Genomic DNA, 23,019 nt, shown 5'->3' with positions numbered 1-23,019 from the left:
GGCTTGGTTGAAGTCATAGGTGTTTTGCCAGACTGCGATGGGGGCCAAGATTTTACCCTCCAGCATCTCCAAAGATAAATAGGGATCTGTCACCATACCAACATGGACAACTACATAATTGTTTCTAAATATGTAACAGCCCCACTAGTTCTAATGGAACTGCATCAGTGATTAAAGGCCTCACAGGGAAATTCTTAATATGGCAGTAATTTCATGCACAAGGATTTTCTTACTGATTTCAAGCAAGTGTTCAACTCTAATTCGGTCTTCTTTTTTGTACACTGATGAATTTATTCTGCTCCTGTCTGGGCTTTATTTAAGCAGTAGTCTCCAGCATGTCTTACACCACAGCCATACAGCAATTTTCAGATTTCGATTTTTGAGAACTGAATTTAACTGAGACCATGCAGAGCCCTTAACTTCTTGCTTTCTCTCACTTGTGATCAAAAAATAGCAGTGTTAGTGCATTTTTAGAATAATTCTAAGGACTTTTGAGGAGAGACATATGCTTACTACATACTCTACAAGATATATGTACAATCCTTTATATTTTTCCATGGCATGGGGGGGAGGGGGGGGATGTTGGGCGAAAATCCTCTAAATAAGATTATTTAAAATATAATGAAAACAAAGAGACTAATAGAACAAAGTGAAATGGGCCAAAGTAGATCTTTCTACAAGAATACATAGGAAAGTTATTTTGATTTTAGGTACACTTGTTTAATATTAGGGACATGATTTTAGCACATGGAATGGGTATATTCAATGTATAAGTGTTTAGACAACTGTTACTCCTTGGGGGAATTAGTTGTACTTCATCAGTTTGCAAGACTTATGGGAGAAAAATCCCGCAAAGTCTGCCCATGAAAGACATACTTATGTGTAAATTTTATTGTTTGCACTAACTTCCTTGATGGGCTTCTTACTTTTCCGTAGATATTTTTAATATAGGCTTGAGGGTGTTTTCATACAATAAACCAAAAATATTTCTTATCTAGATGACAAACCAAAATGCTTATAGACATTCTCAGTTAGATCCAAAGCATTCCAGGTTTCTCTGTGTAACATGCACTATCTCAAACTGAACTGCACTAAATTGCCATGATGTAGCTCTTTTGAAGTTATAATTTTGGGAAATAGTATAATTTACAGTGACAGTGGATCTGAGTTTGCTGGATGATGATTCATGTATAAAGAGTTCATGTGCTTAACTTCACAGTTTACATAATATCAGATACACCAGTAAATGTCAAGATCCATAGGAGTTTCTCTGCAAACAAAAGGTTCTTGAATATGTTAAAAACTGGAACATAACACCCAATGACATATCATCCTATAAAATTTATTTTTGGGAAAAGAGTTAAATTGAGAAGAAAGAATGGAATTATTTAAACCAGAGACTTTTATAATTTTTCTCTGCACTATTACTTATGTCTTCACTACACATTTGTAATTTCAAAATGGCCAAACATATTATCGAGTTTTCTCCAGTGTTTTGTTTCCTGAGCTGGGATGTGGGCATGCCAAGTTTCACTTTCAAGAAATTATTTTTATGTTTTTACCACTAACCAAGTTGTAAATTTCCCGGAAAGAAAAAAAAAATTTCTGATGGAAATGTTGACACAACATTCAGAATAGTGTTGCAAATGTGACGCTGTGCTACAAATTGTGCTGAAATGATTTATAACATTTCCAATAATTTAAAAACTATTTTAAATCACAGCCAGGTCCTGCATAATGCATGGACCTTGACGGATTCTCCAACAAGTATTAGGTCACTACACATTTCAATTTCCCTCGTTATGTTTAAAAGGCTGCATCTGGCAGTTAAAAGACTAAAACCTCAGTCAATGGTTATGGTGTGATAGATACATGCTGGAATATTATTTTCATCCGGTAGCTTTCTGTAAGTAGGTCATACAATTTTACAGTGCTCTGAAACATCACCAAAGAGCTTCCTTACACAGTATCTCGAGCAAGTGACTCTGAAAGAAGTTGCAGTAAACCTTAATGCATTTTTTTATTATTGTGGAAACTTTGTTTCCTTACTAGTCTACATGCAGTGCATCATCTAGGGAAGATCTTCATAATTTATTGTAGAAGGTAATTTTCCACCCACTCTTACAGATATTTTTTAGAATTTTACTTTTATATTTTCTTATTCAGGACCAGATATTTTTAGAAAACTTTGCAGGCAGGCACCTAACCTAACATGTCATCCACAAGATGTGGAAAAGAGGATGTTGAGGAGACATCTGGAACAATCATGATTCAAGTTTGGGAAGATGAGGGATGTCTAGCTGTGCCTGCTTGAGCAGATGCTCAGGTAGGTACTCTGCCTTTCCCTCCCTTTTGTGGTACCCTGTGGGATGTATCCCATGGTATTTTGTCATGCCATGCTTGGGTAAAAAGTGATGTTTGGGCAAAAAGTGCTGTTTGCTGGCCGTAGGTGAGAAAACCATCACAAGGAGTATTAAAACCCAGGAGTAGGACTCGGTTGTTCTGATGGGTCCCTTCCAACTCAGCATATTCTGTGATTTCTGAAAACTTTGACATGGTGAGAGGCCTTCGGCAGCGCCGGTCAAGACAGCGTGGAGAAAACCGAGCTCTAAGTCCATACGTGTTATCACCTTGTTCATTTAAACATATTCCTCGGAACATCTTGTTACATCTACAAACTCAATGGGAGGACAACATCTGTGATTTGTTCACGCTGCTTCCATCCCTCAGACTAATTATGGTAGCTCAAGCACAGCCGCCTCCCCCCGGCCCGGGGGAGTGTGGAAGCCCCAGAGGCTGCCCGCGGGGTGCTGCCACCGGCACAGCTCCAGTCGCCCCACGGAGGACGGAGAGCCCAGCGCGACCCCCCGAGGGCGGCTGAGGGCCCCCGGGAGGCGCCGGTGGCCACTTCCCCGCAGCCGCCTTTCCGCCGAGGGGACGCGCCGCCCCACAAACTTTATCGCCTTTCCTCCTTTCTCTCTCCCTTTTTTTTTTTTTCTAATTTTTTTTTTTTTTTTTGAGGGAGAAAAGGTGGGGGGAGCTCAATTTCCCACTTGCCAACAGCAGATAAAAAAGTGGGGAGGGACCTCTTCTGTCACAGCCTATGTAGATTAACCTTTCAATTAGCTGTTATCAGGTCCTGTGTCTTAGCACCAGTCCTCGCAATCTGCGTCCGCCCGCACCGGGGAGGCTGGAGGTCTGGGGTGGGTTTCTGTTTTAATTTCTAAATTAATGATAATTGCTCGCGTGGCTCCCCTCCCCCGCCGAGAGCTGAACGCGTGTGTCTGATCTGCCCGTCCACCTTTTAGTATTTTGGAGTGAGAAGAGGAGCCCCGCGGAGGAGGAGGAGGGGAGACAAGGTATTCTCTCTGTATTCATCTTCTTTTTTCCCCTCTCGCGGAGGGGCTTAGGGAAGGTAACTGGTGCAATCAATCCGCTGGCTGGGGATTCCCTCCACCCCCTCCCCGGCTCGTCTGGCTCTCCTGGCTGGGTCTCTTCAGTGTGTATGTGTTTGGGGAAGGGGGTGGGGGGAGGCTGTGTTGTTGTTGTGTTCCTGGCTCTGCTTGCAGCCAGGAGAGAGAGCGAGCGGGCGAGCGAGAGACAGAGCGGAGAGAGCGAGCGAGCGAGAGAGAGAGAGGAGCCGCGATCGCGTTTCAGGGGCAGCACATTCCGCAGGAACCGCTGCTGCAGAAACACACACGGGCAGAGAAAGGAGGTCATTGCAAGCAAAGGGGGGAACCTGCATCGGAGGTTAGATTCCCAGGAGTTTATGCGGGGGATAATAGGGAGCATGCGATGGGGTTTGTTTTGCATTGGGTGACAGGCTGCAATTTGCCATAATAACCCCCTTTCCCTCCCCTCTCCCAGCGCAGGGGGCTTGTCACTAGGCTGGGTACTTTTTTTCCTTTAGCATCGGAGGCTGATGCACGTGTTTGCAGACACTTGCGCTGGGTAAATGCATTGCAATGCTCTGCGTTTTGCAGGGGAGGGGGAGCAGCAGCAGGGGGTGATGGCTGGGTTGGATGGGGTGGGGAGAGGGGGAGTGGAGTGGCGGAGGGAAGCAGGGGATGGCTGAGGTTTTTGTGTTGCATGTTCCCACCCTGTCTTTCTGAGGCGGCAATTGTTCCTTCGCAGACGGGGTGACAGAGAAGTCCCTGTGCTTCGCATGGCGAAACTTGCAGGGACCTGCATGTGGCTGCAGAGCCGGGAGTCATTGTCGTCGTCCCCGTTCCCACTCCCTCCTCCCTCCCCCGGCGGTGCGGGGTGTGCGTGTGCGCGATAAGCGGCTGCCAGTGCCAGGCACCTTGGGAGGGTGATGCTGGGCGCATGCTGCTCCATCTCGCCCGCCCGGGCGAGCGCCAGCCTCTGAGGCACGCGCGTGACGCTCAATATTTAAGGCGGCTCATTAGTGTGTGTCGCGCGCCCGCCCGCCCTGCCGAGCTGGTTCGGGCGCCCGCCGGTGTCTCGGCAGCGCTCGCGCTCCCGAACAAACTTCGGGAGCGAGCGGGTGGGGCGGCGGCGGGGGCTGGGGAGGCCGCGGTGGGGGGTGGCGGACGGGCGGCAGCGGCAGCCAACGGGAGGGTGGGATCGCCAGGAGTCCCGCCCCCGCTCCCGGCGGCTGGCCAATCGCGAGCGCCCCGGGGCCCAGCGGTGAGGCGGGCGGGCGGGGCGCGCGAGTGTGTGGCGGCGGCGGCGGCCAGTGTCAGCCGCCGGCCCCGCCCCCGCCCGCCGGTGGGCGGTGCTGAGCGCGCCGGGAAGGGGCGCGCCGTGTGAGTGACGGGCAGCGCCCGCCAATGGGAGCGCCGGGCCGGTTGCTGGGCGGGCCGGGCCCGGTGTGGGCGGGTGGCGGGCAGCCCCCCCCGACCCGTGAGCGCGCAGCGGCGTGCGCGGCGCGGGCCAATGGCGGGCGGCGGTGGGCGGGGCGCGGGGTAGGTAAGGTTTTAATGAGCCTCCATTGGGCTGTAATCAGTGTCATGTCGGATTCACGTTAAGTACAACGGGGCGAGACAAAATGGCGGCGTAGGTGCGCCGAGCCGCGCGCGGCGGCAGCGGGGCGGTCGCGGCGGCCGCGGGCAGCGCGGAGCGGGGCAGGCGGCCCGGCGCGGCCCGGCGGCGGGAGCGGCGGAAGAGCCGGCAGCAGGGGGAGCCGCTGCGGCGCCCGGAGGAGGCTCCTCCCCCCGCCGAGGTGAGTGGTACCGGGGGGGTCTCACCTGCCTCCCGCGGGGGACGCGCGGCCGCCGCCCCCGGCCCCGCGGTGCGGGTGCGCGCACGGCCCCGGCCCCCCGGGCTGCCCTGCCCGCGGGGCGCCGTGCCCGGGGCGCTGAGCCTGCGGGCTGGGGTTCCTGCCTCGGGAACGGCAAATCCCGGAGCAGGGCGGGCAGGGCGCAGAGCCAGCCCCGGCTTGGCCCCTTCAAAAGCAACAATGCCTTGGCCCGAGGCTCTGGGCGTTGCACATCTCCGTGGCTGGGCTAGTACTGCAAAAACCCTAAGTAAGTTGGGGAGGGGAATAGTCCAGCTTGTCGGTGCCACGTTTTGGAAGTGATGTTCACATTGTGTGTTCTTTGCCCGGACCTCACCTCTTATACTGTCACTGAGCATTAAAAATAACCCCTTCTGGCAAGAGCAGACGGATACCCACCCCTGCTGTTGGAAACCACTATCTCAAGAAGAAATGTTTTCAGTTCACCTTTTTCCAGGTGAACTCTTGGCAGTGAATGTTACCTTTCCGTATTTCCTGCTGTTCTCTAGTACTGTATTTTAAAGTGCTCAGAACTTCCACAGCAGAAGGTGGGAAAGGTGAATTTGGGTGATTTTGCTGCTGTCATGTTGTGCTGATGCTGCTTCCTCTGGTGGCGCTTGCTGCTGTCATGTTGGGAAACGATTTTAAGCAGATGATCTCAAAGAAGCTTGTGGGGTATCTCAGAGCACAACCGCTTCCATCAGTTTGTTTCACATGTGCCACTCTTCTCTCCACATCCACGAGTCTTTAGTGCAGTTTTGAAGTTACTGTAGTGTCTACATCTGTCGTTTCAAAGCATATAGATGTGTCATTTCTTTTTCTTATTATTGGAAAGCATATGGTGTGTAAAGAATAATACAGTAGCTGACCTGAGTAATTTTAAGAGGGATATGAATGATGGGAGTCCTTACCAGGATCTGCTTTCTCCCTATCTCTTTGTAGGTCTGTGTATTTTGCAATAGCAAAACAACTATCTTGTCTGTTTTGCATCATTAATTGAGATGAGGAATACAGAGTTGATTAGCTACAGAATTCTAAGTAATGGCTTGGAGCAAGGAAAAAACGGCAAAAATGGAATGCAATGGCAGTCTTCTCTTCTTCGTCCTCCTCTGCTGCAATCCTTACCTGACCCTGATGCTGCAGCAGAGAGCTGGCCTGATGCTGCCTCTCCTGAGTGTGTGCAGAGCAGGTGGGAGGGAGCAGAATAAGATTGTGCTTCACAGGTCACCAGCAGGTTGCACAAGTTGCTGCCATCTCCCCCAGCTGCATCTTCTTTTCCCTCCTTTCTTTTTTTGCTTTTTATAGCTGTGCTAACCTCAGTTTTTAAAAGTTTAACTGCATTTACATTTATGAAAGGTGAAGCAAACTTTTAATTAATTAAAAAAAAACCCCTTAGATTGTATGTTGTGATATTTGTTTAGTAACTTTTGGTTTTAGTTATGGAGAGAAGTGTAGCTTTTTTGTTGCTGTTTTTTTGACTACACTGCTTGTTTTCACAATCAGGATCACCTGGAAGCAATTCCAGGTACTAGTTCAGTCTAAGAACTACCTTATTAGAGGATTATAGGATTACTGATGACACCTGAGATTGAAGTGTTCAGTCACTGCCTTCTTTAATTATAATCATCTGTGCAATAGGTGTGTGCCTTATAAAGGGCACATTTGCATTCATTCTAAATCCCAAGCCGAAATTTTGCAACTTCTTTGTATTTATCTGATAATTTATGACTTAGGTAAAGGGACAAGCCTTGACTAGAGATGGTTTTTCATGTTTTAGAGCTAATGGGCTCTACGTCACCCTCTGATGCCTCTGTTCCGCACCTCTTCAGTGGCAGTCTTGTTAATAGATTTGGTCAGTAATATAGTACATCCAAACTTTCTCAAATGCTTTTATTTTCAAAATAAGATACCATAGAGTGTAGAAGTTGAACTATGACAGAATACATAGAAGGAACTTCATGACTGTTGCCATAAAATTTGGATGTTATCCTGTGCATTTAACAGTATGGAAAATCTATTTTGTGATTGAATGAATGCTGCTGAGGGTGATTAAAAGTTAATTAATTACAAGGGGAGGAAGATTAATAAATAGACATGAGTGCCTAAATAGACTAATTTATAATCACTTCTTTAAAGTGGTTTTAAAAATTTCCTCAAAATCTTTGAGGTAATTTGGGTAATGATCACACTTTTTATATTAAATTATGTATGACCACCTCTTTGTAGTTTTTGTAGACTTGCATTCTAAACTTAGAAACCTGATTGTAACTTTGTATTTCTGAGTATCCTTTGATGTTGAATCTTGCAAGATTCTTTCTAAAACAATTTATTTTGTCTCAGCTAGTACTCTGCTGATGTACTGGAGGTGTGTGTGTTTATGTATTGCCAATCTTGTATCAGTCTGTGTTGATTTCTGAAAGATATCCTTAATTTATAGCTCCAGGATCACACACCCAAGTTGTTTTGCTGGGAAAAATGTTTGTTAGTAATAAGTTATTCTGACTCCAGCGTGTGGCATAGCAGTCATGGAGGTCAGGTGGCTGCACTTCAAGTTCATGTGTGCTCCAAGTGCCAGAGTGAGAGAGGCTCTAAATTGTGGCAAAACAATTTAAAATTGGGTTGGATGCACTTTGCATGGTTCTTTAAGGCAGAATGAACTTGGCTACTGTTGGAAGGTGTCTATTTAAGATGTCTTGATTTTTGCTCCTGAAATCCTGTCCAGTGGATTGGAAACTGTTCCTGCTGATCCACTCTACTGGGGTTGATTTAGTAGGTGCTAGCATGCAGGAGGTTGTATTACACGCAAGGAGTTTTAAGTAAATAAGTAAAAATGTCGTTCTGAATGTATATGGCTGTGAAATTCTTGTACCAAGCAGTAGACTTAATATGAAGATATAGGTTTATGCTAACCTTTTGCCACAGTTGTTGGCCAATAAAAATTCCTGTAACCCACATGTTACAGCATTTATACTGAAATGTTCATCAGTGTCCAGGAGCTTGGAACAGACCCTGTACTGTGTGTTCTGGAATTTAATGGAACTGATGTGGTTGCTTGTATGAAATTTAATACAACAGTACTGCAGTAGATGTAAAACCAAGACAAGTATGTCTGACTCAGCAAATGCAGTGTTCAGCATTTAATTAAGTCATGACTATCTTAATGAAGACTTACAGTGGAACAGACTAACTAACTTTAAAAGTAGCTTTCTAGGAATCTGGGACTTTATATGGGGCTACAGAGAGCTTTCAAATCTATAGGAAGAGTGTATGAAATAGTCTAAAAGGGAGTGAACCTCCACTATAGATAGGGTTCTGCTTTGCTGTGTTATCGTATTTTTACTGTCAGGTTTGTGAGAGAATTTGTAGGATTTATAATACCATGGAAACTCTTTCCTTTCCTACATTTCTCTGCATTTTGTAGCTACAGTGTTATTTTGGAATTATCTGAGAACAGTGAGTATAAACAATTCTGTTAGGGAAAGAATGCCTTTTGCTAACTGAAGTAAATAAAGGTCTGTTTGCAGAAAAAGTTATTGTTTGCTTACAGATACTTGAAATACACAAAACTGTTATCAAATACAACTTCCATGAGTATGGTCTGGAAGCAAGAAACAGGATCCAATCCATGTAGATCAATAGGGTTCAGTATGTGAGCCAGTTAAGTGTTCAGGCTCTGCATTTGCATCAGGAATGTGTCTTTTTCAGTCTGGCAGTCACTTGAATTTTCATATTTATAAATCTGAAGTTGTTTAAGCTTTGATCAGGTTTGAGAAGGACAAATTCATAAAGTGAATTGGTTAATATTGATTGTTTGGGTATAGAAAAATTTTATGCTCACCAGTAACCAGCTGCTCTTTTGTTAGTAATTCTGTTGTGTAGGTATAATAATGTGTGAAACATAAGCTGGAATTTATATTTAAAGACATTTTTGAGGGGTAGAAGAAGAAAAAGGTTTAGGGACAAAAGTATGTGTTGTTGTACTTTTTATCTTTGTAGTTGCAGAGAAATCTTTTTATGAAGTTGAAAATAATTTCGATTGCTGTATCATTCCAAGGTTTTTCCTGGCTATAATTTGCTCAAGTTTTTGAACATGATTTAAATACAGGATGGCTAGAATAAACAAATAAAAAATTAGGTCCAGGACTTGTTTAGTCATAGGTGATTTTATTATTTGTAGTCTGCTTGCCATAGCTTTATAAATATACTTGTGTATGAAATACTTTTTAAGTTTTTGCTGTGAAACTGGTGGATTGTCTACTTTACAAGATAAGCCATATATTGAGAATGAAAATTTTTCTCTTCTGTTTTTTGTTTTCTTTTGATTTGAAGTAATCATGCCATTCTGTTAATGCCTTCAAAAGCTCTCATACTTCATGGCCAAAAAAACTAATGCTTCAAATATATTTCTTTATTCATTATGCAATTCTTGTCTTAAGTTTAATTTGTGAGACTTTTAAATTGTTGTATTTGTTCACATGTGTTCCTAGAATTAATAAAATCCTCATCAAGATGTACTTTCAGGTTTCTTAAATGAGTTTCTTGTCGCCACTGAATTTTCTATTGGAGTGATATATTCCATAATAAGTAAAAAAAAATTGTTAAACTGTGAGTCAATAAAACATTTTTCAATGTGACCTCTTTACACGTCCTTGTGCTGACAACCTATTTAGGTGAAAATGCTTCCTGTTACTTTGTTTTCATTTCTGTTTGTGAAGATTTGTATCAAAAATGCCTCTCTGCTGCACACCTTAAAATGAGAAATGCTTTTATGATGTCTTTTGGTTTTGTAGGTTACCTAAATATTAATGAAGGATGTAATACTTGGTTCTGATATTTTTGGTTTTGATGTTTGAGTTGTGTAATCAACATGGCAGGACACTTAGAGACAGGATACTGTAAGAATTGGAAGTGGTTAATAATTTATCTTTCATTGGTTGGGGTTTGGTTTTCTGTTGGTTTGGGTTTTCTAGTGCACGTATAATCAGCATATAAATGATCTGTAGGCAGTTTGTTTTAGAGTGTTTTCAGATGCCTGACTGAATGGAAATTGTCCAATAGGTCAGTAGTAGGTTAAGCGTTGTGGTGATGAAATTTAGGAAAACTAAATCCACTGACTGTTATGAGAAGCAGAAGGATTTTTTGATTACTTGTTTCATGTGGGGTGGGAACTGACAAATGTTTCATGTAATATCACAAAGATTTTTCTATACTCCAGCATCTATAGTATGAATGCATGTCTGAGTGCAATTTTAGTTTTTAATACTTCAGCATTAACTGTATTCTCTCCCTGCTTCTTTTTTCTTTTTAAAGGTTGCAACGAAGTTTCTTTTAAGGAGGTACCAGTGTCATCACAGATGAACCCCTTCTACATTTCAGTAACATAATTAGGAAGTTTCAGTCAGCAGATATTTCTCTGCTTTTTCTGACTCCTCAGGGTGGATATTTTTGCCATGTGTCCAAGCAGTGTGTGGAATCCTTTCATTTGTGTTTGAGGTGTGAACAACCTGTGAAAGATCTGCTAAAAGAATAAGGAGGAACCTCTATGGGTAACTCTTGGCTGGAAACAATTACTGATCAACCATGGTAAAACTTGCCAACCCTCTTTATACGGAGTGGATTCTGGAAGCTATACAAAAAGTTAAAAAGCAAAAGCAAAGGCCTTCTGAAGAGAGAATATGTCATGCTGTTTGTGCTTCCCATGGATTAGATAAGAAGACTGTTTCAGAACAGTTGGAACTTAGTGTTCAAGATGGTTCTATTCTTAAAGTCACTAACAAAGGTCTTGCATCCTACAAGGACCCAGATAATCCTGGACGGTTTTCATGTGTTAAACCTGGCACTATTCCTAAATCTGTTAAGGCATCTAGAGGAGCTTGTAATGAGCTCCGTAATGTGGATTGGAATAAACTCTTGAGAAGAGCAATTGAAGGGCTTCAAGAACCTAATGGCTCCTCCCTGAAAAACATAGAAAAGTATTTGAGAAGTCAAAATGACCTAGCAAGTATTTTCAACAATCCTGCCTTTCAGCAGAGGTTGCGGCTGGGGGCCAAACGTGCTGTGAACAATGGGAGGTTACTGAAGGATGGTCCTCAGTATAGAGTCAATTATGGCAGTTTGGAAAGCAAAGGAGCTCCAAAATACTCCAGCACCTTCCCAGCTTCCCTTCCACCTGTCAGCCTATTACCCCATGAAAAAGACCAGGTAAGTCTGAAAAATGAGAGCTAATGTAGTAATGAAAAACTATTATTGTTATCCTTTGTTTATTTACCTCATGCAAAAGTAATGATTCTTCTTGTGCTTTATTTACCATTTGAATGTATATGAGTGGGGCTGCATGTCTAGGATTTATTGCAGACTCAGTTCTGGTAAATGAATTTTACTTGGCTCCATATGTCCTGCCATTCTGCATTGGAGAGTTTGCTTTGTGAATTTTCAGTAGATGAACAGAGCAGCAGGGAAGAGTACAGCTGTATGCTCTGTTGTAGGTGTGAGATTGTTCTGTCTTGCCTGACAGACTGGTGTAGCTGAAATCTGCAGTGTGATTTGCTTGTGGTCTTTTACCTTCATTTTCTGCTGGGATATACAGATTTTCTTGTGGTTTGATGGCCTGAGATACCACTGGTAGGAGTTGTGATGTTTAAGACTGCAAGAATTATTATTTTTTCATGATATTTGTATGTGGATAGTGAGCTTTAAAATGTCAGTTAATAGAAACTGGAATGAATGTTAATATTCTAAGAAGATAAGTGAAGGTGTTAGAGTGACAGTTTGAGATGAACTGCAGTATCCTCCCTCTGTTTTATTTTTGTTGTGCTCCCTACTTGGGTTTATTTTTGTTATTACTTGAGTCTTGTTTTGAAGTTAATTGTTCACAGAGTTTCAGCTTTGAGGGAGAAAGGCTATCAATTAAGTTTTTGTATATGAAAGGATAGTGTCAAAGATAGGTCTGCAGGTACTCTTTGATCATTTTCCATTTAGTATGGTGAAGTGTGTTTGGAATTTTCAGTTTTCATTGGGAGAAAGAAAGTTACCTGTTGCAGACTTAAAATATTTGTAAGTTGATGGTTTGAGGTTCTTTTTTGTTTGTTTGTTTTTGTTTTTCTCTTCTGGCTGGTCAAGTTTGATGGCAGTTGTTTTAGACATGGAATATCCAGACAGCTTTGCTATTGTAGTGGTGCCACCAGTGTCTCCTAGAAGCTGCATTATGGTTTTCAGTGGGCGTTTTCCTTTGATGGTGAGATGCTGGAGGGTGCAGAGTAGAAAACGCTTGTGTTGGAATTATTTAGCGAGGTCTTCAGGAACACTTGTTTGGGGAACTGTCAGAGGTGAGTAGTTGTAGCTTTATTTTTGTGAGCTTCTCTAAATACATGTTAGATATGATTGCACTTTTGTATGGATAGCTATTTCTGTTAAATTGGACTTCTCAGGTATTTGAGGGATACATGGAGCTTCACACTTTATAATCAGAATGGAAATTCAAAAGTGCTGCATACTGTGCAATTACTGCTGTAGCTGTACACTGTAAATATTTAATTACTTGTAGTGATAAAGCTGTTTAAGTAGTTTGAGTTTATACTGTAATTCTGATACTGTAATGACATGAAAAATTTTAGGGCTGGAGTACTGAACAACCCAAGTAACATGAATGTTGTAGAAACAAAATTCTCCCATGTTAGGCTACCTACTGAGACTGGCAGCCTTTGCAAGGAATGTTAGTTGGGTCATGGTGCTGAAAAAGCCATTACTGCCATACTAAAATACTGGTATAAGGATAAATCTGTCTTCTAGAAGTTAGCCAAACAAATCTGTTCTCTAGCAAGTGCTTTGGCAAGAAATAAGCTTTCATTTGGGTGCCTCAAAATTAGCAGTGTGACTTGCGTGTTTAAAAACTGGCATACGGTTTTTCCTGACAAAAATAGTTTTGATGTGAGGTTGGTGAATCAGTAGTTCCATGTTAGTGTAGTTTACCTCTTAGTTGTGCTAAGTTACTGAGGTTACTGAGCAAATATATAGAGACTTGTTTTAAATACAGGATTTTTACTGTTCTTTACCATGTATGGCTTTAAATACTTCAGGGACAGTTCTGAAAGTAAGTGTACCTAAGTTGTCCCTGTTATTGGCATGTGACTGTATCTTCATTTGAAATTGATGTTAATTTTTGTATAAGCAGTTTGACATTGCACAAAAACTGTTAGGCTATTTTTAAGAAGCATTTAAGTGACAGTATGGGGCATGTAAAGATTTATTGAAATTAATACAATAAATGTTGGGAATGGCTAATGTTTGATAAGATTGGCATATTTTAAAGTTTCTTTGGCACTTTCTATACCTAGTACAAGGAAGAGATGATTTCTGTTGGAGTGGCTGATTTTGTATATTTGTTTTGGGTCTTTTTATTTTCAAATACTAGAGGTGATGTTCTAGTATGTATTTTGTTAACTTTTCTAGAGGAAAAGAACAAATGTAAGGATGCACAGAAATCTGTCTTGATGATTGTGGAAGTTTGAGTAATTTTTATTGTTTTTCTTTCTGTAATGCATAATTAGCATCTCATCAGGATGGGACAGAAGACTTGTTCCATTGGAAGTGCATTAGAGCTCTCTGTCAGTCTGTACATTCACACTCACAATACCAAATGCAGACTCTAAACCTTTCTTCCTGAGTGAAAGGTGATCAGAAGAGATACAGTATGGCCTGTGTGGGGCAAGGTGGTTGTGTTGTGTGTGGGTTGTTGTTGGCTTGTTTGGAGTTTTTTTTGGTTGTTTGGTTTTGGTTGTTTGGTTTTGGGATTTCTGTTTTTGTTTGCTTGCTTCAAGCACCCACCTAAAGCATCTGAGTATGCAGTGCACTGCGAAGATAAATACTGTTGAAATGCAGTGTCATGGAATTTAGTTTTGCAGACCTGGAGCCTTGACTATGTGACAGGAGTGTTGAGTGGTTTGCATTCTATGAATACTTGGAACAGGGAGCTGGAAGTGCTAAACATTTTGTCTTAGCAGTATGCTGTGGAGCTGCTTTTCTCATCCCTATTGACTGGGCGATCCAATTCAACTAGATACCATTCTCTTGTTTTCGTTCAATTTAGAAATAGCTGCAGTTAGTTACAGAAATATGTAAGCAGCCATGTTTCCTCTTGTTATCCATAGGCCTGGAAGAAAGGATTTGTATAAAAATGGTGTTTCAAGTGTTATCCCAACTTTTCTGGAGTTGCGCAAAGTGATATCAATTCTTGAGTTGCAGCAAGAGAAAGCATGCAGTGCAGCTGTTTAAATTTCCCCCTCCTCTATCCCTTTCCATTCCTGTGTGTGTGGAGGGTTGCTTTTCCATCTCTGAATGAAGAGATACAAGGTTCATGGAAGATAGATCTTGTTGTGGAAGGTCAGGAACTTTTGGCAGCTATATGGTGTCTAGGTGGTATATTGTAAGTGTCATGAGTTGTATATATTATATAAAGGACTTTTCAGTTACCTGAAGTATTCTGGTGGCATTGAGGGAAATGCTCACTTGATGTCTGGACAGGTAACTTGAATCAATGCACTTCAAAAGGTGCCTGGTGTAGTGTTAACTGGGTTTGTGAAGGACAGCATCCAGCCAGAGGTAGAGCTGCCTTAAGAGTGAAGGAAGACTGAAAACATCTTCAGGATGAAGACCTGTAGTGTCTTATGTCCTGGGGAAAAAAAAAAAAAAAAACACCCAGAAAAAAATCATCCTCAAATAAAGAAACAACAAAGCGAAAAAAACTACACACACAAGAAAGCAGAAAAATAATTCATTCTCTTGTGCAGCAGTTTGATATTCACTATGTTGCAGTGCATATTTAAACAATTTAACTGCTCTTATGTACTCTTCCTTATGCTCAAGAGTATCGTTCATAGATACCCTCCCTTTTGCTTCACACCTTTTCTCACCAAGCATTTCTTGAAAAGGGCTGTATGAATATGTTAACCAGAAAATGCAGTGTAAAAACTGGTTACATAGTACGGAAGGGTGTGAAGAGAGAGGAAAATTGAGTGATACTTAGCTTTTCAATAAGCCTTCGAAACATTAAAATGCCCTTCTGGAAATGCAGCAAAGTGGTATTTAAAACTTATGGTTAGTTTTAAGAAGTTTAATGGTGTCAGTTGTAGAATGGCAATATTGCTGATGTTTTCTGTTTTCATTGCCACTTGGATAAGCACTAGGAAGGTTCTGCAGTTTTGGAGCTGCCTGAAACCTAGTAAGTCTTGGGAGTTAGCCATCTCCTGAGCACAACTGCTGTGTGACTATAAACTCAAAGCCTATTTGTAGGCTGTAGGCCTTTATTTGCTTATTTTTAGATATAATTTAAAAGGATAAATTGAGCTTTTAAAGATGAAGATGGAGTGGCCATTGTAACATTATCAGAGGGCTATGGGAATGCATAGTGTATCTCAGCAGTTTAATCTTTGCTATGTTCAGAATAATTAGTACTTAAACTTCAAAGATAATGTTCAAATGGAGATGGCTTGATGTTGGTTCTCCTCAATGCTCTGTTGAACAGCTCAGCAACTGTGATTTTCATCTGATTCTTGGCATAAAAAAATTTACTAATCTCTCTTTCACTTTCAGTTTGTCTTTCTAAGCTGACTTTCATGCAAAACCAAACTTGTTTTATTAATTTTTCTTACCCTGAACTCCTATCTAATTTTGTTTTCACTGGCCTATGTACATTTAGCTTTCCAAAGTGTAACTTGGCATGGGTTGAATTTCAGTTTTCTGGTATGTATCTTGTGCCAGTGCAGACACTGGGTGTTCCTCCTTCTGTCTTTCAGGCAAAGGGCCAATCTATAGCGAATTGCTTTTTTGGCATTCAGGCTCCTCCTTGCTCAGTTTTTAAGCTTCCTGCCTTCCTGTGAGTAGGCAGCAAGACAGTGTTGGTTGAGATTTCTTGTTGCTTCTATCCTTTAGACTTTTCACTGTGCAGAAACAGAAAAGGGAGGCAAAAACTAATACACAAGGTGTTTTGCAGATTTACACATATGGGTATATTCGTAATGCTGAACTTTGGGAGCTGTCTTTATGTGGTGTTTGGGCTTCTGAGGGTGAGTCTGAGCACCCAAATACAGTGATGGGAAGGTTTCTATAGTGTGTCTGCAGTGCTACAATTGAAGTGACTGTACACAGGGAAATAAAAAGGAAATCTAGGTTTGAGCTTTGTCAGTCCATAAAATACTGTTGTGCTAAGGTGCAACCTTTGTTTCTCTCCTCATAACATCCTCATGGTGACAAAATACTGAGGAATCTTGGCATTACTTGGCAAACATGAAGTCTCATCATGTTTGTGTTTCTCATTATATCAGTTCACAAGTTACCTTTATTTCCTGGAAGGGTGGCTTGCACCTTAATGTGTGTAGATCTGGTCCTGAAAGTTCTGGGATGATTGCTAGGTTCTGCTGCTCTTGCATTTTGGGGTGTTTAGGTTTTGGATTTGGAATATTTTTGGTAGGTTTTGTTGTTGTTGCTTGCTTTATTTTGGGGGTTTTGTTTTGTGTGTGGGGTGGTTTATGCTTTTGTTTTGTTTTGTCTTTCTGTTCCTGTAGCTTCTGAAATGCTAAAAGTGCCAACTCTGTGCATAAGCCAAGGGAACATGTAGAGCCTTTTAACTCCTGAGATACTGGAGCTTACCAGAAATTGAAGTGGAAACTTCTCATCATCCCATATTGTGGAGAAGCAACTCATACCACTGTATAGATGGATATATTTGGCTTTGGGGGCTTATTTTTGTGTTTTACAATTCAACACATTTAGACCAACCCAAGAGGCATATTTGTAAAAGTTTTCTTGAATTGTACAGTGGGAAGTAAGTTAAATACTGCTATTTCCTGAATTAGATTGGTCTATTCCTTCATAAGGCAGGGTGTTAGTTTTCAATTTCTGATGCGAATTAGTTTCTGCAAATAGAGTCATATTTACAGTAGCCTATCGATCTGTGAGGGAAGACCCTACTCATTGGTTTTTTCCCCCCAAGCTAGATGTTCTGCATGATATGCACGTGGTTCTTATTTATTTCAAGGAGTGATTCCAAACCTTATACTACAAGCTGCTTAATCCTAAGGTGTGCTGAAATTTGATTCTTGTTTCCCTTCAAAATTAATTGGTGTGGGGTTCTGTGATGAGTCCTGTATTGAAAGTGACAGCAGTGAGTTAAAGAAATCCTGTGTAGTTCCAGCAATTCTATTGATGTTTATTCATCTATGCTATTTTCTGTGAACTCCTCTGTCTTAACTGGGAGTGACATTGGATTTCTAAACTGTGCTTAGAGGTTTTACTCTTTGCATTTTTCCTCCCAGACTAATTTTTCTTCAACTAGTTAATGCACAGATATCTCCTTCATCAAAATTACTTCTAAAACAGAAATACCAGAAGGCTGCTTTAGAAATAAGGAGAGCTATATAGCATAATTTCTCAGTGCTGTTTTCTTATCTGTTCAAAGCGTCTTTTCTCCTCAATGAGCATACAATAACGATGGTCTTGACTCAGGTATTTTTTCTGTGTCAGTTGAAATGTGATAGCAATTCCATGTTGTTTCTTATTGCTGCAGGAACTTTATTGTAAAATGTGATGAAAAATCATTATAACTTGCAGTTGAAGTTGTCTGCTATTTTTGACATGTTATTTTTTTTTTTGTCAAGAAACATATCAGGTATAGGTTAACTGCTAATCAACTACAGTTTTCCAATTTGGTAGTTGGAAATAGCGTAAGTTTCTCACTTTTGAAAGAATTTCCAGCTAGCATTAAGAAAATACTCAACTGGCAAAAACTCTAAATTTTTCTTTACAACTTTGAATCCATTTATGGTCCTGTTATCAGCTTGGTTCTTTGTGTTCAGCACTGTATTTGCCTGGGTGTAAGGACAGACCCATGATTTGAGGGCCTGTTTCTAGCCAGGACACTAGGAAAGTATGGAGCCAAGTGGATGGAGTGCTGCTGTGTGCAGTACTGGAACAACAGTATTAGGGCTCAGATGATGGCTGTAGAATTTTGAACATGGTGGCATGTCGGATCAGGCATCAGTTAGCTGACAGATCCACTGCTGTTCTTTGTGGTAAACTGGTAAGAGACAAATCAACTTTTAAACTAGTGTGATTTACTTCAGTTGTAAAATTACTTGTATTTATGGTTGTTTTTCCCAATCTGCTTGTATTCCTCATTGAGGAATATTATTACTGGTGGTGGATTTTTCTCTGGGCTTTTTTTCCTCTCCAGGTTCTTTGTGAAGAGCTTAACGTTTTGAATTTACAGGCACCACCAGCCTTCTTGAATTGAATGGGTGTGACCTGTTACAGGGATGCCTGTGCAAGCAACTCCAGGGCTGCTGGGCTTAGTTCCAGGTTTGTGGGGATTATTTTGACTCTGGGTTGTGCTGTAGATAAGATGTTACATAAGGAAAAATCCCATGTGGTGAGGGAAACTGCAGACTTGTAGATTGTCTGCTCTTATGCCTTGTCACCGCAGTCCTAGCTACAAATATGCAGGAATTTCTGTTTTGTCAAGTTTTTTGGATCAAGAGGGGCAGAGTCCCATTTTTCTCCCCTCGTGGTTGTGGTGGTACAGTCCAAAAGTTACCAATTAAAGCAGTTCTTGGTGGCATAGGCTTGAGACTTCTGGTTCTAATTACAAACGGGTTTCTGGCGCAGGAAAAAAAGCTATGTATGATCTCAGCAGAGGTGTCTGGTAGGCATGGCTGATGTTTCCTCATTGCGGAATAGAAGCAGAGCTAGCTTAAGCTGTGGTGAATTTGTCACACATTTTCCACATGCTCTCCAGGAGTTAATTTCATCACTGGTGGTATTTTGAAGTTGGCTTCAATTTCACATGTGTTTTTTTTCCAAAATGATGCTGATGAGTGCTGTAGTTTTAAGAACTAATTTTTATGTAATGTCCATGTATCCATGGCAACACTAACTAGCAGGGTTTGCATTTGGCTCAATAAAAGACAAATGTCAGTGGCACCTGTGTTTCAGACATAGAGCACAGGCAGTTCTTAACTAATGAATAAGTAGAATAATAGAATTATTTAGGGTGGAAAAGACCTCAAAGATCAGCGCGTCCAACTGTTAACCTAGCACTGCTATTAAGCCATGTTCCTAAGGGCTGCATGTGCATATTTGGTGAATGTTTCCAGGGACAGTGATGCCAACGCTTCCCTAGGCAGCAGGAAGTATTTACACATAACAGTTGAAATTAGTACAGTCAAGACAAAATTGCCATAGAGGTGTGGGACTGTTGTGTTCAGGCACCTTTTTCAGAACTATGTATTGGGTGATTATAGTGAAGATGGAGACGGCTGTTTTTTAAATGGCAAAGTATTGAGAAGTGACTGGCATAAGTTGCATCAAGGGAAATTGCAGATAGATGAAGGGGAAATTGCAGATAGATGAAGGAGAAAATCCTTTAAAATGAGGATAGAGAGACATGGAGCAGGGACTTAGAGTAGCTACAGAATCCCCGTCCTCAGAGGTGACCAGAGCTGGATAGGCAACGTCCTGAGCAACCTGATTGGTAAAAATGTGATAATACCTCACTTGCAAGCAGTGTGGAATTCTTTAAAATGCTTAACATTAGTGGGATAATGAGTAGTAATTAGAAAAGACATTATACAAAAATATAGTTAAATGGATGATGAAAAAGTCAATGTTTGAGCCTGAAAAAATTCTTAAGACCAAAGTAAGCTCTGTTATGATCACTGAACTTAATAGTAGCTAGTTAAAAAGTTCTGTGCTTTTGAAGGCTGCTGTATCACTCCCTTCTATTCCAAATTTAAGGATACTCAGCTTTCATGTCCTACTTAGATTTTTCTCTCTTGACCTCTGAATGTCAGTATTCCTGCTGCAGGAGTTGGTTTAACAAGAATCTTAATGGTAGAGGAAGAGGACAGTGCATTGACTCCTGCAAGTAAGTATTTGATTATCAGTTTATAAATATAAACACAGAGGTTAATGTAATAAACAATGGGGTTATACATAAACATGGTATTTTCTGATCTGAATATTTTTACTCTGTCTTGAACTGTCTAGCTCTCTTCCCTTTCCTCTTTATCCAGTTGTAAAGACTGAATGTCACAAAAAAGTTATTTATGCTGTTATGCAAATATTAATCTGCTTTAATATTGAAAAATTGTATAGTAAACCAAATGTACTTATTTTTATATGTTTGGCATGCATTCTGCTGATCTAGCAAAGCAGGCTTTTGTATGTTACAGATGTTTTCTGAAGGTCTGAAATTTATTGATAAATCAGTCAAGAAATTACTCAAACCACATGCTGGATGGGTTCTTAAAGTAACAGCATGTGCTAAGTGCCGATACGATGGTCTGTTACTGTGCCTGGATATATGTGTTTTAGCTACATTCACAAGTATTGGAGCTTATGTTCTCTTGGAAACCAGTGACTTGCTCTGTGGCTTAGTCAAAGAGTTGTTCTTGTTGGGTCACTTGACTTCTTGTCTGCCATACACTTAAGGAAGGAAATGGTTGGTACTTGTGTTCAGTAAGTTCTGTGCTTTGCCATTTGGAGTTTTGTGACAATGGGCAGTTGATTTTGCTTTATAAATTTGTGCACCGTGTTTAAAAACCAGTGACTAGCTGCTATTCTTACGGGCATGTTTTCAGTCTTTCATTGGTGAGTTGCAAGAGCCTTTTCTGATCTCAACACGAGATGGGTGGTAGGACTCTTTTATTTGGATTAATAAACCACCACAGGAATCTTCCTCTGTGTTCCCAGCTTCCTACTGCTGTGAATTCAGTATGATAGCTCAATTCTGACTGAATTCAAATAAATAAATGTGGCTTTATTCAGCCTAGGATTGACAGTTTTTGTTTTATGTCTTCTGGAAAATAGTAGTGATGGAAGAAAGCAAAACTGCTCATTATCTGCTAACATGAACCAGAATCTGAAAGACTTATGTTGTTTCTTTCTTGGTATTGTCTTAGGATATATTTTGAAGAGGCTTCTGCATGACTTGTTTTCTAGACAAGAGCTTGTAATATAGCTGAGAACAAGCTCTTTCCATTTCCTGATATTCGTCTGGTGCTAAAATTCTAATTTGCTTCATGTTTTGCTAATGCAAATTATTTTTGCTAAAACAAGAGTATTTCTAATTTTATCAGAGGTTTTGTATGGAATTTACTTGTAAATATTAATGCCTTCAAATTTTGTATTTGTTCCCATGTAGCAGGGAAGGGAATCATAAAATAGTTTTAGTAGCTAAGTAGTATTAACATTGAATCTCTTTATTTTGCTTTCCTGTCAAAAATATTCATCTTTGTTTTAGTGGATTTCTGTCTTAGCTTTCCATTTCTTACGGCAACCTTAATAGCAAATTCCTTCCTTTCTACATAACACATACATGTTTACTTCACTGTTACTGATACTGTGAGACCAGCAGCTTCAAATAAGGTTAGCTTTTGTCTTTTATGTTCACAGATAGAATGAGTCCCATTGTTATTGCTTTCTTAGGGCACGACAACTTGACTTTTTCTTATTTAAGATATGTATTTAATAAATTTTACCAATTAGAGTAGACATCTGTTTGGAGATCAGCAGTAATCAAAATCACTTGTGAAGAAATTGCTGGCTCGTGATGCATCTAAAATATTTCTGGAAGTTCAGCTTCTTTTAGCTGTTGCTAAGAGATAAATTTTCATTGACATGAGCGATGTGGGGACATGTCAGCGTGCTACCAGTTGTTTTATAGGCAGTCAGCTCTGCCGCCTTGCAGATGGTTGGAAAGCTCTTGGTAGAGGGTAAATGTGTGCTGATTATCTCATTGAATTAAGGTAACCTTTTGTCGTTCATTGAATTCTGCAGAGCAGGCACTGAGCAGCTGCTCTACTGTTGCATTCTGGATTTAGTGAGTACAAAGATTATGCTAAAAGGTGTTTAGTCCTGTTACAGGTACTGAGCATTGGACTACTGTAAGAATTTCTTATTTTGTACTACCTTTTAAGTGTTGGTATCTTATTAGATTGGTAAGTGTTCAACATTTTAACTAGACTGAGCTTTTCAATTTTGTTGTCACCACATGCTTATTGATCTTTTCAAACTTTGAAAGCTCTGCCTTTCTTCAAGTGCTGTGGAGGGGAGAAGCTCTTGTTTCTGCTTTATTAGACTTCCCTCAAATATAGTTTAAGCAGTCTGATGATTATCAAGTTAATAAATACATTTACTTTGGATTACATTTGAGTGTTCACCTAATCTATGCAAGTATATTTAAAGATCATAGTTCACTGTCGTGTTAAAGCTTCCATGTAGACTTCTTTTCCTCATCCTTTAGAAAACAAATTAGTACAGAGAATTTTATTAAGGACAGTTTTCAAAATTTGAAGTATTTAGTTTCTAGAATGATTTTGGAAAGGGATTGGGGAAGGAACTGTAGCATTCCTAAAGTACTTGGATTGCAGAAAACATTTCTGGATTGTTAGTGTTTATGCACTTTTTCATAAAACAATCAAGGTCTTCAGATCAGTATAGCTTTGTCCAAGAAAACTGTTTTGTAAGGATCAGAAAGCGAGTTGTTGTGAAAATATTTCAATTGCTTCATAAATTCAGCAGGTATAATATAAATCAAATAAGGTATTGTTCTGTCAGCTATATGTGCTTATGTACCTTGCTATATAGAAGGCTTCTTCATATAGACCCTATGCTTAAGGGTTGGTATCTAATGCATGTTATAGAAAAATGTTTTTCAGATCCAGTTTAGGTTCATCTTCCCTGCCCTGTTTAAGTGTGACTTTGACTTCATTCCTGAATGCTTTGGAGGT

General features: G+C 40.7%; 1 protein-coding gene across 11 annotated transcripts in view; it reads left to right on the top strand.

The window, feature by feature from the left end:
* Window positions 1–3,058: 3,058 nt before the first annotated feature.
* Window positions 3,059–23,019, top strand: part of KAT6B (lysine acetyltransferase 6B) — a 107,786-nt gene continuing 87,825 nt past the window's right edge. For 2 of the 11 annotated variants that reach the window (XM_032749115.3, XM_072931016.1), the window contains exons 1-2: window positions 3,218–3,359; window positions 10,550–11,440. In XM_032749115.3, the coding sequence (XP_032605006.3) occupies window positions 10,820–11,440 (621 nt within the window). In that variant the 5' untranslated portion in view covers window positions 3,218–3,359; window positions 10,550–10,819. The other 9 variants (XM_032749113.3, XM_072931018.1, XM_032749111.3 and 6 more) reach the window with 9 other exon arrangements.

Source organism: Taeniopygia guttata, chromosome 6 (genome assembly GCF_048771995.1).
Source record: "Taeniopygia guttata chromosome 6, bTaeGut7.mat, whole genome shotgun sequence".
Classification (NCBI taxonomy): Eukaryota; Metazoa; Chordata; class Aves; order Passeriformes; family Estrildidae; genus Taeniopygia; species Taeniopygia guttata.
Note: the sequence above shows the minus strand (reverse complement) of the source record. Positions and strands in the feature narration are given on the sequence as shown.